The sequence below is a fragment of the Oryctolagus cuniculus genome, chromosome 5, assembly GCF_964237555.1.
Source record: "Oryctolagus cuniculus chromosome 5, mOryCun1.1, whole genome shotgun sequence".
Lineage (NCBI taxonomy): Eukaryota > Metazoa > Chordata > Mammalia > Lagomorpha > Leporidae > Oryctolagus > Oryctolagus cuniculus.
Window position 1 is genome coordinate 18063564 of NC_091436.1, and position 18001 is coordinate 18081564.

Genomic DNA, 18001 nt, shown 5'->3' on the forward strand with positions numbered 1-18001 from the left:
CAATGCCCTTTTAACACCAGGGCCCTTTTAGCATCCAGCGCTCAGGGCGGGACAGGGCAGGCCTAGTTGTCCCTCAAAAAGATTCGGGGGCGGGGGCAAGCTCACTGGCTGTCCCTTCGATTACTGAAAAAAAAAAAGAGACACCAGAAATCTCACGCACATTTAACTAAAGCAGCAAACTTCAACGGGGAGAAAACATTTATAACAATAGCGCTAGTTTTCCTTGGGGAAGACGGGTATCGGCACAACTGCAGACGAAGCCTTAGTGGCAGCCGCAAAGATTAATCTATAACTTAGCTGTCTTGGAGCCACTCTCACCCCATCCTCCCTTCGACCAATAAAACCACTTGACATCACAATTCCTGCACTAGAATACCCAGTGAGCTCCGAACTGACTCACACAGCCATGGAGCTGCTGGACGGGCACTGCTTCCCTTCCCTGCTGCTTCTGCTCCTGTGTCTGCTGGCAGCCGGGCTCGGGGCACCGCTGGCCGGTGAGTGCTTTCAGGGCAGGGCACAGGGCAGGGAGAGAGGGTGGGGACCTCCTCGAAGGCCTGAGCTTCCCTGTGGAGGCTTCTCCCAGAAGTTACAGGAGGAGGATGGGAGGGGGCGGTGGAAAATGCTGGTGCCCCAGCCCTGGGCACGGATCCAGTGGTCACATGGAGGAGAGCGCACCCTGCACGGAGGCAACCTCGGCTATCCCCTGACCCCTCCTGCAACCAAAAACTCCCCTTCCAACCCATCAGCATCCACTTGCTGCTACACAGCTCACAGCCTCATCAGGCCACTTCACTCCTGAGTTGATGAGTCCTGTGAGCCCCGGGGCCATCTCAGCATGAGACCAGGAACACAGGGATTCTCTGCCAGTCTGCCTTTCTCATCCAGCCACCTCCCCCCTGAGTCGCCTAGTCACTGTAAGCCTGTAGACTAGTCTTGGCACAGGACCAGGATCCCCGGGCTTCGGGTCTAATCTGTCCCTCTCTCATTGGGCCGGTCCTGACTTTTCCCCTACCTGATGGCGTCATTCGCTGCCTGAGGTCGCCCCAGGCAGGCACACCCAGACCTCAGCCCAGGACCTGAATTTGAAGGGATGGGGCCACCATTCCAACACCACGGCCCTGGGTTCAGGCACCTTCTCCTGACTTCCTCCTGGCTGCTGGGAGGAATCACTATAGGTGATGAGCCTTGTTTTGTACAGAACTGGCCAACTTTTGTGCAAAGGACGACTGTACTGGCTCTGAGTCATCTGTCTCCCCAGCTGCTCAACTCTTTCTGGGGGTGGCAGTGACACCACCAGCCAGGGACAACTTGCAAAGGAACTAGGGCCCAGATCTGAGCAGGGTCCCATTTGCTCAGCCCAGGTTCGCGGCATCCTCAATGTCCCGGCTGTTGGAGCCCTAGCCCGCAGGGTGTCCTTCTCGAGTGGAGTCTTGGGTGCGTGGGTGAGAGTCAGCAGTGGATTCTGTCCTGTGGCGGCTTCTGGTGGCCGCAGGGAGAGGAGTGGGGTCCTGTGGTTGCAGCATTACTGCTACTCCTGTGCTGTCCAGCGGAGTCCTGGGTCCACGTGGGGACACTCCCTGAGCCGCAGGTGTGAGCTCACCTCGGGGTGAGTGGTGCTGCCTCGTGCTGGCATCTGGGGACAGGCTCCCTGCTCCTGCAGCTGCTTTGCTTCATCTGGCCCTGCCCCCACACCCCCGGCTCCAGAGAATCGTGTCCAGCGGCCACTGCCAGGCCTGTCACTTGAATGACCTCGTGGGTGAGGAGCCCTGCTCATGATGGCAGCTGGGAGGCTGTGTGGTCCCCCCTAGCCCATGGCCAGATGCACCCCCTCTCTCCATTGCCCGCACCCATACCAAGAACCACCCTGAAATGGCTGAACGTCCCATTCAGAGGGAATTCTGGGAATCAGCCTGGTATTCACCCAGTGTTCACCTGCATCACTACCTGTCCAGGAGACTCAGCTATGTTAGTTAAAAGGTGACTCCCCCATAATCTGTGTTCAGGTTCTTGCAGGAGGAAATTCTTCCACACTCAGGGGAGGATGACTCACACCCTGTGTTTGGAGGGCTGCCAAAAAACTGTTCATAGCAGTGAAAACGTTCTGTTGGATTAAGAGAGGCAGATGTCCAGGTATTCCCCAACCCCTCTTGACAGGCTTCCTGTGATCTCCAGCCATGGAGCCTGCGATGACTGTGAACTAAACAGACCTGCTGCTCTGCCACCCTCCAGAGGCCCCTCTGTGGCCCAGGGTCCCTCTCCAACACCTTCCCTGCTCACTTCCTTCCAAATCCACAAGCCAGTAACCTCCAGAAGAGGTAACAAGACGCCTGCCTTTCATAGGGCGCCCACCAGGAGTTCCTCACAGGCGAGGGGCACATGTGGCTCCAGCTCAGGAAACTGAAGTTCTGGGCTCGAGTTCTGTGTTTTACCCAGGACCGGCATCCATGGGATGTACGTGGAGATCTGCGGTCTCTGGTGGTGAATGTTGGTGTCCTCGTGTGCCCATTCCCCGAGTTACCCAGGCTTTTCTACAACCAGAGTCCTGCAGTAAAAGCTGTTGCTGTCTCTCACTGTAAACCTGTGACTGCCTTGACCTTTCCTGAGAAAGTTTCCTCTCCTCTCACTGGGTCCCGCTCAGTGCTGCTGTTTTCAGTCCTCGTCTGGACAGGAGATTTGGCCTCAGGTGCGGGTAGGGGAGGCGGTCATCATCCAGCCACTGTGCTAACTGCTTCTGCCAGCTTCTTCCCGGTGTGTGGTGTCAGCCCTGGTTGGGTCCACGTAGGTGCATGTGTGCATGCACTCAGGTGACAGGTGCACTCCTGTATGTCCACCTGTCTCTTCACACTCTTCCCTGTAGGACCCCCCAGCTGACTGATCAGCCCTGATCGCGCACTCCTGCCATACTCTGGAAACCGTGTTTCTCAATCCTGCCCTCCTATGCACAGCTGTCTTGGTCTTTCTCTTGCCTCTTAGAGTCAGTTCTGCCAGATGCTCCCAGAAGACAGTGGCTGCCCAGGGACCATGCACACCATGGTTTGCACTTTCTAAGCACGTGGTGTCTGAGTTTCTGTTAAGATGCATGTAGGCTTAGGTACTGTGTGTGCTTACACAGGACTCCTGTCACCAGCTCCCTCCGAGTCTCGGGGGCATGCTGGGACCCTGTGTACTTGGTCAGAGAACCTGAATGAATCACAAGGAGCACAGGTGGGAGAAAGTCAGGAGCCAGTGATGGAGTTGCCATGGCGGGAAGTGATTTCCCTGCGTCCCAGCCCCGCCCTTCAGGTGGGCTCCTGAGTATCTTGGAGCTGGGGGAGAGGTTGAGTGTGAGCCCTTTCTCATCCCCACACCTCACTTGTGTTTCTCTTCCACAGATGCTCATTCCCTCTGCTATGTCATAACTGTCAATCCCAAGGCCAGACCTGGACAGCAACGGTGTGATGTTCAAGGTCACGTGGATGACAAGAGGATTCTGCACTGTGATTGCAGCTTCACTCAGATCAGCTTTTTTGACCCCCTTGGGAGGGAAGTGGATGCCATTGACAACTGGGCAGAGCAGACAGATATGCTGCGAGATGTGGTGGACACCCTCATCCAGCAAGTGGCTGAAATGAAACATTCCACAAGCAAGGGTGAGCCTGAAAAGACCCTGGGCAGAGGACAGGTATTGTGAACCAGGACTGAGGATTTCCATGTGCAGAACTGGATACTGGGGTTCCTTTGGAGGCCCAGTGGCAGGGCAGGAGAGGTGGGACATCAGGGCCAGGCGATGCTAAGGGGACGGGAATGCAGGATCCCAGGTGGGGCAAAGGGTCTGTCAAGACTGATCTGGGCATGGGGACTTCCTTATGTTTCTGTGAAGTTGCAAGTTGGCCCCAACCAACTACCCCCAGAGAAAGTGTAGGATACAGAGGACAGAGCAGGGCCAGGAGATACCAAGGGACAGACAGAGAAGTGGATTCCAGGTGGGGCAAAGGATCTGTCAAGACTGATCTCTGCCAATGTCTTTCCAATGGGGCAGATCCCCTGAGCCTGCAGGGCAGGATGTGCTGTCAGCGTGGAGCCAGTGGTGGCACACACGGGTCCTGGCAGTTCAGCTTCGGTGGACAGATCGGTCTCCTCTTTGACCCAGACACCAGAAAGTGGACAGAGGTTCATCCTGGGGCCAGCTGGTTGAAGACGACCTGGGAGAATGACAGGCAGCTGACTGAGTTCTTGCGGAAGGTGTCCGTGGGAGACTGCACAAGGTGGCTGGGGAGCTTCTTGTTGCCCAGGGAGGAGATGCTGGAGTCTACAGGTAACTAGGGCCAGGGGGGGCGGGAAGGGGTTTTCCCTGGAGATGAGGTGAAGCCACCCCAGTGCGTGCATGCACGGTGTGGGTGCTGTGTGCATGTGAGTGTGCTGTACTTTGGTTTGTGTGTATGCGAGGGTATGGGTGTGTGTGCATATAAGGGAGTGGATGCTGGTGGGTGTGGCGTGGGAATGTGGGTGTGCATGTATGAGAGTGTGGGTGTGATAGTGTATGTGTGTTGAGTGAGCCTATGCGTGTCCTTTGCTGTTTGTGTGCATGTTAGGGTGCTGTGTGCATGTGTGTGTGATCCTGTGTGTCTAAGAAAGCAATCCAATATGTGTCCTCACATCCGGAGCTGTGCCTGTCCTCACGCCTCTCCTCCTCCTCCTGCTCATCTCCTCCTCACCCATGTATTTCAGTCCCCTTACCCGCCCCCTGCTGGCCTCCACCCCGTGGACATCACTGTTTCTAGCCCTTCTTCGCAGTCCCCTCTTCTTAGATTCGCTTTTCTCCCGTTTCCTCCGCTCTCTCCCTTGGTTCCTTCAGAACCATCTCCAGGTCCAGCTCCTGCCTCCCTTCCTGGTGCCACCCCGAGCCTCTCCCATCTTGGCCCCCCAGGAGGGACGGTCTGCATGGTCACCCCGACTTCCTCTCTGGCAGATCTTTCCCATCCTCCCTCCCTGCTCCCCCAGGACCTGTCCCAGCAGTTCACAGTACGGGTGCCAGCTGTGTGCACAGCTGCCTTTCCCAGGAGCAGGAGCTGGAAGATCTCTCTGGGGTTTGGGGTCTGGACAGGGCCTCCAGTGTTCTGCTTCCATTTCAGCACGGCCACCCACAACCTCAGGACCAGTCCCATTCAAGGCCACGGCCACCATGCCCATGCCCTGGACCATTCTCCTGCTCCTCACCAGCTCAGTCCTCCTTGTCATGCAAGGGGAGCCATTCTGAGTGACAGGTATGGAGGGCAGCATTGGGAGGGAATCAGAGGGCAGATGGGATTGGGTGGGACGATGGCAGAGGGAATTCCCTGAGTCCAGCCCTGCCCCCTGGACTGCACTGTCTCATTCTGGAAGTGAGACAGGAAAATCAGTCCTCATGTCCCTCAGAAGCATTAACTGGGACCAGCTCAGCCCTGAGTTCTAAGAAATTTTCACTTTTAAGAGCCAGCCTGTTGGAGGGCGAGGGAGGGGCCCTTTCCTACACCAGGTTTCAGCAGCTGGTTTATGGCCTGTGGGTTGAAGAAGGCTTAGCCAGCTCTGGGTTGTGTAGCGCAGATTCAGGGCCCAGTCACGGGAGATTGGGGCACAGGAACACAGGCATAGGGTTTGTGGGCAGCAAGCAGCATGGACGCTCACTTGAGGAGTCGTTGTCAGAGATCCCACCCTCCAAGCAAAGAGGAGGCTGAGCCCATCCCAGGATGAGGGGTGGGAAGGCCTTTGGGAACCAACTCCTAAGGCAGAGCGCAGGGCGTTCCTGGTACCAGAGAACCTGTCCAAGGTCTTGGTCCCCCTGCAGGAAGAGAACTCTGGAATGCTCCAAGGTTAAAATGAACTAGCAAGGTCTGTTGTAAGCAAAGTCCACTCTCAGGGCAGGAGAGCGGGCGGGCAGGGGCAACAGCATCTGTGCTGAGAATCTGAGGAAGATTCCTTCTTTATTGCATCTGATGGGGTGGGGAGTTGAGAATTCCTGAGACGGGAGGAGGACTCTAGGAGTAGCCGGGGCTGTCCTGGAGCAGGGCATCACCTGTCTTTTCTCTAACCAGGGCCTCTCCCATCTGTGATGCTGGAATCACAACCACAGTGACCACACGGCTGACATGACGCTGCCTATCTGGGACATTCACCACTGGGTGCCTTTGGAGTTGTTGGGCCGTGGAAAGTGCTTGCAGCCCTCTTGGGCCTCTGGGGTCTACTCACGTCGAGCTGTGTGCATTGAGAGCTCCCCTACTCAGGGACTCTGGCCCCTTCCTTCTCTACTGGGAAACAGGACGAGCCTGTCTCCTGTGACCTCATCAGGCTGAGGAAGGATGTAGGCCCTGCCTAGCCCAGGAGCCCAGATTCCGTGCTGAGTGGCCCAGAGTCCTATTTGGAAGCGTTCCTTTGAGGGAATAGGGAAGACCTGGGAGACTTGGTCAAAGAGTCCTTTTTATTTATTTATTTATTTTTAGCTTTTTTCAATTGACACCTGGAAGAGCCCAGTTTAACATCCAAGTTATAAAGAGAAACACGGAATATAAGAAGGAGAGTGACTGCAAGCAGTCGTGCCAGTGAGAGTTTAGATCAGCCTGCAAGACACTACCTGTGCACTCCTTCTCGTCTTACATTTCTGTACCGTTTTGTTTTTATGTATTGATTACATATTTTCACCTGTCATGAGCCGTTAACCCAAGTTCAGAGAGTGCAGGCTACTCCAGCCCTGCAGGCCGGGCGTTCCAGCTGCTCCAGCGAAGCCCAAAGCCCAGAATGGGCGCCCTAGATGATGCATGCATGGGGTTAGAGGTGGGGTAAGGCAGTCAAGGTGGAATCCAAACCCCAGACCCCTCTACGGTTGCTGATGGCACAGTGAGGGCACAAGAGAGTCTGGATCCCAAACACCAAAATGTTTGACTTGATTGAAGATTTGTTTCATAAATACTGTGTGCCTTATTTATGTGCTAGTGTCGCTGAACTCATGCTCTTCACCATAGAGACAGCAGTGGGCGGCAGCGGGTGCTCAATGGACACCTCTCAGCCAGCAAGGGGGAAAGGGGAGCCCAAGGTGTTCTGCACCCCACACCCCAGAGTGGGGTTTTAACAAGGCCAGGAACCCAGGATGCCTGCCTGCCTGCCTCCCTGCAGCCCGCCCACCTGTTCTTCCTCTGTCTGTCCTCCTTCTCCTTCTCCCTACCCTCCCTCCACCTTTCCTTCTCTAGGAAGAGCAAGACACACACACACACAGAGCAAGCAACAGAGAGAGAGACAGGGAGAGGGAGAGAGAGAGAGCGAGCCCGTTCAGGCGTGTAGGTGCTGGACTCTGACTCACTCTTGGCAACCAAGAGACTCACTCTTGGCAACTGGCTGTGCGGCTCTGCGCCCTTTTTTTTTTTTTTTTTTTTTTACAGGCAGAGTTATAGACAGAGAGAGAGACAGAGAGAAAGGTCTTCCTTCTGTTGCTTCACTCCCCAAATGGCCACCATGGCCGGCGCTAGGTGCTTCCTGGCCTCTCATGCGAGTGCAGAGGCCCAAGCACTTATGCGATCCTCTACTGTCTTCCCGGGCCACAGCAGAGAGCTGGACTGGAAGAGGAGCAACCAGGACAGAATCCAGCGACCCAACTGGGACTAGAACCCAGGCTGCTCATGCCGCAGGCGGAGGATTAGCCTTGTGAGCTGCAGCACCAGCCCTCCGCACCCTTTTAAAACCGATGCCCTTTTAGCTCCTAGCGCTCAGGGCGGGACAGGGCAGGCCGAGCTGTCCTTCAAAATGATTCGGAGGTGGGGGTGAGCTTCTCACTGGCTGTCCCTCCGATTACTGGAAAAAAAAAAAAAAAAAAGGCACCAGAAATCTCACACACATTTAACTAAAACAGCAAACTTCAAGAAGGAGAAAACAATTCCAACAATAGCGCTAGTTTTCCTTGGGGAAGACGGGTATCAGTGCCCCTGTCAGCGCCCTTGCAGACGAAGCCTTAGAGGCAGCCGCAAAGATTAATCTATAACCTAGCTGCCTTGGAGCCACTCTCACCCCAGCCTTCCTTAACCAATAAACCCGGGTACCTACACAATTCCTGTACTTAAATACCCAGTGAGCTCTGAACTGACTCAGTACTCTGCAATGGAGCTGCTGCCCGGGCACCCCTTCACTTTTCTGTAGCTTCTGCTTCTGCGTCTGCTGGCAGCTGGGCTCTGGGCGCCGCTGGCCGGTGAGTGCTTTCAGGGCAGGGCACAGGGCAGGGAGAGAGGGTGGGGACCTCCTCGCAGGCCTGCGCTTCCCTGAGGCGGCTTCTCCTGGAGTCCAAGGAAGAGGATGGGATGGAGCAGTGGGAACTGCTGGTGCCCTACCCCCCATCCTGCCCACAGTAGGCACGGAGCAAGGGGGCACGCAAATGAGTGCGAACCTTGCACGGAGGCGTCCCCGCTCGACACCCACAAACTCCCACTCCAACCCACCAGCGTCCACTTGCTGCCAGCCACTGACAACTGGGCAGAGCAGACAGAAATGCTGCGAGACGTGGTGGACGCCCTCAACCAGCAAGTGGCAGAAATGAAACATTCCACAAGCAAGGGTGAGCCTGAAAGTCCCTGGGCAGAGGGCAGGTTTGTGAACCAGGACTGAGGATTTCCACGTGCAGAACTGGACAATGCGCTTCCTTTGGAGGCCCAGCGACAAGGTGGAGAGGTAGGAAATCAGGACCAGGCGATGCTAAAGGGGACGGGAATGCAGGATCCCAGGTGGGGCAGAGGGTCTGTCAAGACTGATCTGGGCATGGGGAGTTCCATATGTTTCTGTGAAGTTGCAAGTTGGCCCCACTCAAGTGCCCCAGGAGAAATTGCAGGATGCAGAGGACAGAGCAGGGCCAGGAGATACCAGAGGGATGGATGGGAGAAGTGGATCCCAGGTGGGTCAGGGGATCAGTCAAGACTGATCTCTGCCAATGTCTTTCCAATGGGGGCAGATCCCCTGAGCCTGCAGGGCAGGATGTGCTGTCAGCGTGGAGCCAGTGGTGGCACACACGGGTCCTGGCAGTTCAGCTTCGGTGGACAGATCGGTCTCCTCTTTGACCCAGACACCAGAATGTGGACAGAGGTTCATCCTGGGGCCAGCTGGATGAAGACGACCTGGGAGAATGACAGGCAGCTGACTGAGTTCTTGCAGAAGGTGTCCGTGGGAGACTGCACAAGGTGGCTAGGGAGCTTCTTGTTGCCCAGGGAGGAGATGCTGGAGTCTACAGGTAACTAGGGCCAGGGGGGGCGGGAAGGGGTTTTCCCTGGAGATGAGGTGAAGCCACCCCAGTGTGTGCGTGCACGGTGTGGGTGCACTGTGCATGTGAGTGTGCTGTACTTTGGTTTGTGTGTATGCGAGGGTATGGGTGTGTGTGCATATAAGGGAGTGGATGCTGGTGGGTGTGGCGTGGGAATGTGGGTGTGCATGTATGAGAGTGTGGGTGTGATAGTGTATGTGTGTTGAGTGAGCCTATGCGTGTCCTTTGCTGTTTGTGTGCATGTTAGGGTGCTGTGTGCATGTGTGTGTGATCCTGTGTGTCTAAGCAATCCAATATGTGTCCTCACATCCGGAGCTGTGCCTGTCCTCACGCCTCTCCTCCTCCTCCTGCTCATCTCCTCCTCACCCATGTATTTCAGTCCCCTTACCCGCCCCCTGCTGGCCTCCACCCCGTGGACATCACTGTTTCTAGCCCTTCTTCGCAGTCCCCTCTTCTTAGATTCGCTTTTCTCCCGTTTCCTCCGCTCTCTCTCTTGGTTCCTTCAGAACCATCTCCAGGTCCAGCTCCTGCCTCCCTTCCTGGTGCCACCCCGAGCCTCTCCCATCTTGGCCCCCCAGGAGGGACGGTCTGCATGGTCACCCTGACTTCCTCTCTGGCAGATCTTTCCCATCCTCCCTCCCTGCTCCCCCAGGACCTGTCCCAGCAGTTCACAGTACGGGTGCCAGCTGTGTGCACAGCTGCCTTTCCCAGGAGCAGGAGCTGGAAGATCTCTCTGGGGTTTGGGGTCCGGACAGGGCCTCCAGTGTTCTGCTTCCATTTCAGCATGGCCACCCACAACCTCAGGACCGGTCCCATTCAAGGCCACGGCCACCATGCCCATGCCCTGGACCATTCTCCTGCTCCTCACCAGCTCAGTCCTCCTTGTCATGCAAGGGGAGCCATTCTGAGTGACAGGTATGGAGGGCAGCATTGGGAGGGGAGCAGAGGGCAGATGGGATTGGGTGGGATGATGGCAGAGGGAATTCCCAAGTCCAGCCCTGCCCCCTGGACTACAATGTCTCATTCTGGAAATGAGACAGGAAAATCAGTCCTCATGTCCCTCAGTAGCATTAACTGGGACCAGCTCAGCCCTGAGTTCTAAGAAATTCTCCCTGTCAGGAGCCAGCCTGGTGGAGGGAGAGGGAGAGGGAGGGGCCCTTTCCTACACCAGGTTTCAGCTGCTGGTTCATGGCCTGTGGGTTGAAGAAGGCTTAGCCAGCTCAGGATTGTGTAGCGCAGATTCAGGGCCCAGTCACGGGAGACTGGGGCACAGGAACACAGGCATAGGGTGTGTGGGCAGCAAGCAGCATGTACGCTCCACTCGAGGAATCATTGTCAGAGTGGGCAGCAGCGGGTGCTCCATGGACACCTCTCGCTCAGCAAGAGGGAAAGGGGAGCCTGAGCTGTGCTGCAGCCACACCTCGGAGTGGGTTTTAACAAGCACCAGGAATGCAGGACGCCTGCCTGCCTGCCTCCCTGCAGCCCGCCCACCTGTTCTTCATCTGTCTGTCCTCCTTCCCTCCTCCTGCTCCTTCTCCTTCTCCTAACCCTCCCTCCACCTTTCCTTCTGTAGGCAGAGCAACACACACACACACACACACACACATGCACAGGGAAAGAGGGAGAGAGAGAGAGAGAGAGAGAAGGAGGGAGAGAGAGAGGAGAGCGTTCTCACCTGCAGTGTTCCGGACCCTGCAGGTGCTGGACTCTTTCTGGCTCTTGGATGGCACAAAGCATCCCAAGGAACAACTCCATCCAATGCTCCCTGTGCAGCCTCTGCGCTTTTAGCTCAGAGCGCTCAGGGCAGGACAGGGAAGGCCCATTCTCCTTCAAAACGATTGGAGGGAGGCAAGTTTCTCACTTGCTGCCCCTCCAATTACTGAAAAAAAAGAGAGAGAGAGAAACAAGAGAAATCCACACACATTTAACTAAAGCAGCAGCTTCTACAGGGAGAAACATTTCCAACAAAAGCCACTAGAGTTTCCCTGTGGAGGATGGGTGTCAGCGCCCCTGCAGGCAGCCTTGGTAAGTGCAGCCACAAAGCCAGCACGGGTAACTGCAGACAAGATTCAGGCGGCTACCTCAGAGCTGCTCTCACTCCACCCTTATTTCCAGGGCACAGGGCCAGCAGCCAGTGGCGCGAAGAAGTCCTTGTAACTGTATGTAAATGAGTTGGCTGTCCTTAAATACGCAGTCAGTGCTGAACTCACTCACTCCGGCATGGAGCTGCTAGCCCTGCGCTGCTTCACGTCCCTGCTGCTTCTGCTCCTGCCTCTGCTGGCAGCCGGGCTCCGGGCACTGCTGGCCGGTGAGTGCTTTCAGGGCAGGGGAGCAGGGCCTGGGAGAGAGGGTGGGGACCTCCTCGCGGGCCTGTGGCTACCCTGAGGCCCCTTCTCCTAGAGGTCACAGGAGGAGGATGGGAGGGGGCGGTGGAAACTGATGGTGCCCCAGGCCCTTCCTGGGGTCACTGAGCCAGGGGGCGTGAATGAGTGCGGACCCTGCAGGAAGGCCATCCCCTGAGCCCGCTCTGCAACCACAACTCCCCCTCCAACCACCAGCGTCCACTTGCTGCCAGCCACCACCCACTATCCCCACCGCTCACAGCCTCATCAGGCCACTTCACTCCTGAGTTGATGAGTCCTGTGAGCCCCGGGGCCATCTCAGCATGAGACCAGGAACACAGGGATTCCCTGCCAGTCTGCCTTTCTCATCCAGCCACCTCCCCCCTGAGTCGCTTAGTCACTGGAAGCCTGTAGACTAGTTTGCCACAGGACCAGGATCCCCGGGCTTCGGGTCCAATCTGTCCCTTTCTCATCTGGCAGGTCCTGACTTCTCCCCTACCTGATGGTGTCATTCCGCTGCCTGAGGTCGCCCCAGGCAGGCACACCTGGACCTCAGCCCAGGACCTGAATTTGAAGGGATGGGGCCACCATTCCCCCACCACCACCCTGGGTTCAGGCACCTGGTCCTGCACTTCCCCTTGCTGCTGGGAGGCAGCATTATAGGTGACGAGCCTTGTTTTCACAGGAGCTGGCCAACTTGTGTGCACACTGAAATGGGTAGACGTCCCTTGTGTAGTGGGTGTGGCCTTGCCTGTCCACACTGGAGGTCCAGGCTAGCATTCTCCAGATAGGAGTTGCCCGACACGGCCCCTTTCCCAGCACAGAGCTCTGGCCGTGGAGAATGGGGCAAATACAACCGCGTTCATTCATTCATTCATTCATTCACATCTTCAACCAATTTGTGGAGAGATGGGATGAAAAGGTGTCTAATTGGGCGCAGAAAACGTTTTGAAACCTGTGCACACAAAGTCCCTGTTTTCCTGGGAACATGTACTTTCTGTGAGCACCTTGAAGACCCACGTGTTGTCTGAGGTTCCTGTGGTGCTGGAAGCTCAGAGCGGGGTGGTTGCAGCTGATGCTACATGGCCTGCAAGCCCTCAGCTGGTTACTAGATATCCTCTCAGAGGGAATTCTGGGAATCAGCCTGGTATTCACCCAGTGTTCACCTGCATCACCACCTGTCCAGCAGACTCAGCTACCTTAGAGGGTGGTCTCACCCATAATCTGTGTTAAGTTCCTGCAGGAGGAGTTTCTTCCACACGCAGGGGAGGATGACTCACACCCTGTGCTTGCAGGGCTGCCGCTCAAACAGCTCCCAGCAGCTGAGAGGCCTCCCTTAAGGGAGGAATGTGAGCTGGCAGATGTCCAGGTCTTGCCCAACCCCTCCTGACAGGCTTCCTGTGATCTCCAGCCATGGGAGCCTGCCATGACTGTGAACTAAACAGACCTGCTGCTCTCCACCCTCCAGAGGCCCCTCTGTGGCCCAGGGTCTCTCTCCAACACCCTCCCTGCTCACTTCCTACCTAACCTACAGCCAGTACCTCCGGAGCAGTTAAAAAGACACCTGCCTTTCACAGGGCGCCCACCAGGAGTTCCTCACAGGCGAGGGGCACGGGTGGCTCCAGCTCAGGAAACTGAAGTTCTGGGCTCGAGTTCTGTGTTTTACCCAGGACCGGCGTCCATGGGATGTACGTGGAGATCTGCGGTCTCTGGTGGTGGACGTTGGTGTCCTCGTGTGCTCACTCCCCGAGTTACCTAGACTTTCCTTCACCCAGAGGCGTGCAGCGAGAGCCGTTGCTGTTTCCCACTGCCTGCCTCTCGGGAAACCTTGTTCTCAGTCCTGCCCTCCTAGGCACACCTGTCTCTGTCTTTCTCTTGCCTCTTGGAGTCAGTTCTGCCAGATGCTCCCAGAAGACAGTGGCTGCCCAGGGACCATGCACACCATGGTTTGCACTTCCTAAGCACGTGGTGTCGGAGTTTCTGTTCAGATGCATGTGAGCTTAGGTACTGTGTGTGCTTACACAGGACTCCTGTCACCAGCTCCCTCTGAGTCTCGGGGGCCATGCCAAGGACCCTGTGTACTTGGTCAGAGAACCTGAATGAATTACAAGGAGCACAGGTGGGAGAAAGTCAGGAGCCAGTGATGGAGTTGCCATGGCAGGAATTGATTTCCCTGCGTCCCAGCCCCGCCCTTCAGGTGGGCTCTTGAGTGTCTTGGAGCTGGGGGAGAGGTTGAGTGTGAGTCCTTTCTCATCCCCACACCTCACTCGTGTTTCTCTTCCACAGATGCTCACTCCCTCTGCTACAACATAACTGTCAATCCCAAGGCCAGACCTGGACAGCAACGCTGTGATGTTCAAGGTCACGTGGATGACAGGAGGATTCTGCACTGTGACTGCAGCTTCACTAAGATCAGCTTTTTTGACCCCCTTGGGAGGGAAGTGGATGCCATTGACAACTGGGCAGAGCAGACAGAAATGCTGCGAGACATGGTGGACGCCCTCAACCAGCAAGTGGCTGAAATGAAACATTCCACAAGCAAGGGTGAGCCTGAAAGTCCCTGGGCAGAGGGCAGGTATTGTGAACCAGGACTGAGGATTTCCATGTGCAGAACTGGACACTGCTCTTCCTTTGGAGGCCCAGCGACAAGGTGGGAGTGGTAGGATCAGGGCCAGGTGATGCTAAGGGGACGGGAATGCAGGATCCCAGGTGGGGCAAAGGGTCTGTCAAGACTGATCTGGGCATGGGGACTTCCTTATGTTTCTGTGAAGTTGCAAGTTGGCCCCACTCAAGTGCCCCAGGAGGAAGTGCAGGATGCAGAGGACAGAGCAGGGCCAGGAGATACCAGAGAAACGGATGGGAGAAGTGGATCCCAGGTGGGGCAGAGGACCTGTCAAGACTGATCTCTGCCAATGTCTTTCCAATGTGCACAGATCTCCAGAGCCTGCAGGGCAGGATGTGCTGCTGGCGTGGAGCCAGCGGCGGCAGGCACGGGTCCTGGCAGTTCAGCTTCGATGGAAAGATCGGCCTCCTCTTTGACCCGGACGCCAGAATGTGGACAGAGGTTCATCCTGGGGCCAGCTGGATGAAGACGACCTGGGAGAATGACAGGCAGCTGACTGAGTTCTTGCGGAAGGTGTCCATGGGAGACTGCACAAGGTGGCTGGGGAACTTCTTGTTGCCCAGGGAGGAGATGCTGGAGTCTACAGGTAACTAGGGCCAGGGGGGGCGGGAAGGGGTTTTCCCTGGAGATGAGGTGAAGCCACCATGTGCATGTGTGTGTGCAAGGGTTTTGGTGCAATGGTGTGGTTGCCGGTGGATATGCGTGTGGGAACATGGATTTGTGTGCATGCTGTGTGTCTGTGTGTGCATGTGAGGATGTAGGCATGAATGCATGTGTGTGTGTTGTGCCGGTGTGTGCATGTCTGTGTGTGTGTCTGAGAACGTGATCCAGTGCTGTGTCCCTCCCTATGACAGCAACAGCATGGTTGCCTTTCCCAGGAGCAGGAGCTGGAAGGCCTCTCCTGGGGTTTGGAGTCTGCATGGGGGCCTCCAATCTTCTGCTTCCATTTCAGCGCAGCCACCCACAACCTCAGGAGCTGTCCCATCCAAGGTCACGGCCACCATGCCCATGTCCTGGACCTTTCTCCTGCTCCTCACCGGCTCAGTCCTCCTTGTCAGGTAAGGGGAGCCATTCTGAGTGACAGGTATGGAGGGCAGCACGGGAGGGAAGCACAGGGCAGATGGCTGGCTTGGGAAATGGGAAAGGGATTCCCTGAGTCCACCCCTGCCCTCTGAGCTGGACCTGCTTGTGTGGAGATGAGTCCCGGAGAAGCAGACCTCATGTTCCTCAGTAGAATGCCCAGCCCCACCCTCTGAGTCACCAGCACCTTCCCCAGGGACTCTTAGTGTAGTCAGAAAAAATCCACACTGAGCGTCTGAACATGCAGAGCACCATCCATCCCTCTGTCTCCTCCATCCCTACCCCACCCTTTTCCTTATCAGGTGATCTCCTGCTGTTTCTGCCTTTGTGCCTTAGGTGTCTTCACTAGCTTGACCCGTGCAGTTGATGCAAGATGTGATATGGAAGCTTGAAGAGCTTGAGGCAAATGGGATGGAGACATTGGGCTGCCAGAGAAGGCTGATGCACAAGTTTCTTTTTTTTTTTTTTTGTCTTTCTTTCTTATTTAAAATTTCTATTTAATAAATACAAATTTCAAAATTACAACTTTTGGATTATAGTGGTTTTTCTTCCTATAACCACCCTCCCACCTGCAAACCATCCCATCTCCTCCTCCCTCTCCCATCCCATTCTTCATTAAGATTCATGTTTAATTATCTTTATATACAGAGATCAACTTAGCATATCCTAAGTAAAGAATTCAACAGTCGATGCATACGTACTCATCACAAAACTTCTTTTATCCAGTCTTCAGTTAATGGGCATTGGGGTTGATTCCATATCTTAGCTATTGTGAGTTGAATTGCAATAAACATGAGGGTACAGATAACTCTTTCATATGCTGATTTCATTTCACTTGGTAAAATCCCAGGAGTGGGATGGCTGGGTCATATGCTTGGTCTCTATTCAAATTTCTGAGGTAACTCAATACTGACATTCCACAGTAGCTGTACCAGTTTAATTCCTACCAACCATGGATTAGGGTACGTTTTCCCACAAATCCACACCAGCCATGTTGTTTATTGATTTCTGTATGAAACCCATTATGACAGGGGTGAGGTGAAACCTCACTGCAATTTTGATTTGCATTTCCCTGAGGGCTAGTGACCCTGAGCGTTTTTTAGGGTGTCTGTTGGTCATTTGGATTTCCTCCTTGGAAAAATGCCTGTTTAAGTCTTTAGTTCATTTCTTGACTGGATTGTTTGCTGTTGTGGAGTTTCGTGATCTCTTTTCATATTCTGGTTATTAATCCTTTAGCAGTTGCATAGTTGGTAAGTAATTTCTGCCATTTTACCAGTTGCCTCTTCACTTTGCTGAGCATTTCCTTTGCAGTGCAGAAGCTTCTCAATTTGAAGTAATCCCGTTTGTCAATTTTGGATTTGATTGCCTGTGCCTCTGGGATTTTTCTAAGAATTCTTTGCCTATGCCAATGTCTTGCAGGGTTTTCCCCAATGTTTTCTAATAATGTGATGGTATCAGGTCATAGACTTGGGTCTTTGACAGATTTGAGTGGATTTTGTGTAAGGTGTAAGGTAAGGCATTGTCTGTGTATACAAAGGCTGTTGATTTTTGTGTATTAACTTTATATCTTGCTACTTTACCAAACTCTTCTCTGAGTTCCAATAGTCTGTGGGTAGAGTCTTTTGGGTCCCCTATATATAAAATCATGTCATCTGCAAATAGAGATAGTTTCACTTCCTCCTTCTCAACTTGTATCCTCTTGATTTCTTTCTTTCTTTCTTTTTTTTTTTTTTTTTTTTGACAGGCAGAGTGGACAATGAGAGAGAGAGACAGAGAGAAAGGTCTTCCCTTGCTGTTGGTTCACCCTCCAATGGCCGCCGCGTCCAGCGCATTGCGGCCGGAACACCCAGCTGATCCGAAGGCAGGAGCCAGGTGCTTCTCCTGGTCTCCCATGCGGATGCAGGGCCCAAGCACTTGGGCCATCCTCCACTGCAATCCCGGGCCACAGCAGAGAGCTGGCCTGGAAGAGGGGCAACCAGGACAGAATCCGGTGCCCCGACCAGACTAGAATCCGGTATGCCAGCGCCACATGCGGAGGATTAGCTTATTGAGCTGAAGCGCCGGCCCCTTTTGATTTCTTTTTCTTGTCAAATGGATCTGACTAAAACTTCCAGGACTGCACTGAATAGCAATGGTGAGAGTGTGCATCCTTGTCTGGTACCAGATCTCTGTGAGAATGCTTCCAACGTTTCCTCATTCATAGGACAATGGCCATGTGTTTGTCATAAATTGATCGGGTTGAGGAATGTTCCTTCTATACCCAAGTTGCTTAGAGTTTTCATCATGAGAGGGTGCTGTACTTCATCAAATGTTTTCTCTGTATCTATTGAGATAATCGTATGGTTTTTGTTCTTCAATTTGCTAATGTGATGTATCACATAGATTTGTAAATATTGTACCATCCCTTTATACCAGGGATACATCCCACTTGGTCCTTGCGAATGATCTTTCTGATGTGTTGTTGGATTTGATTGGCTAGTATTTTGTTGAGGATTTTGCATCTCTGTTCATCAATGTGAGCACAGAGCCCTCTGTGACAACCCACCCCAGGCACTCAGGGAATTCTCAGACTCTGAATCCTCACATGATGCTTACCCAAAGACCCAGCCATACCCCACACCCTATCACACAGTCACAGAATTCCCACATTCATAGTGCGTAAGGCCCCATGGTCTCAGGTAGAAGGGGATCTGCTTGCAGCCCCTTGGG

The 18001-nt window shown here is 54.5% G+C and overlaps 1 protein-coding gene across 2 annotated transcripts; it reads left to right on the plus strand.

The window, feature by feature from the left end:
- Window positions 1-391: 391 nt before the first annotated feature.
- LOC100342552 (UL16-binding protein 2) lies at window positions 392-15817 on the plus strand. Of its 2 annotated transcripts, XM_070074606.1 has the most exons (12): window positions 392-494; window positions 3372-3629; window positions 4019-4294; window positions 5112-5243; window positions 6051-8664; window positions 8942-9217; window positions 10031-10162; window positions 11363-11555; window positions 13876-14133; window positions 14523-14798; window positions 15165-15270; window positions 15629-15817. In XM_070074606.1, exons 8-12 carry the CDS (start codon window positions 11468-11470, stop codon window positions 15639-15641), a joined length of 741 nt encoding a protein of 246 aa, XP_069930707.1. In that variant the 5' UTR covers window positions 392-494; window positions 3372-3629; window positions 4019-4294; window positions 5112-5243; window positions 6051-8664; window positions 8942-9217; window positions 10031-10162; window positions 11363-11467; the 3' UTR covers window positions 15642-15817. The 2 variants fall into 2 exon arrangements, 1 of the variants encoding a protein (XP_069930707.1); XR_011388940.1 differs by lacking the exons at window positions 13876-14133; window positions 14523-14798; window positions 15165-15270; window positions 15629-15817 and having other exon boundaries at window positions 398-494; window positions 11363-11378.
- Window positions 15818-18001: the final 2184 nt, after the last annotated feature.

What these genes read in the sequence shown, in the direction of transcription:
- LOC100342552 (XM_070074606.1), top strand. Translation starts at nt 11,468, where the DNA reads ATGGAGCTGCTAGCCCTGCGCTGCTTCACGTCCCTGCTGCTTCTGCTC. An exon ending in GCTCCGGGCACTGCTGGCCG is followed by an intron (nt 11,556 to 13,875) that starts GTGAGTGCTTTC and finishes TCTCTTCCACAG; the next exon opens with ATGCTCACTCCCTCTGCTAC. An exon ending in GAAACATTCCACAAGCAAGG is followed by an intron (nt 14,134 to 14,522) that starts GTGAGCCTGAAA and finishes CAATGTGCACAG; the next exon opens with ATCTCCAGAGCCTGCAGGGC.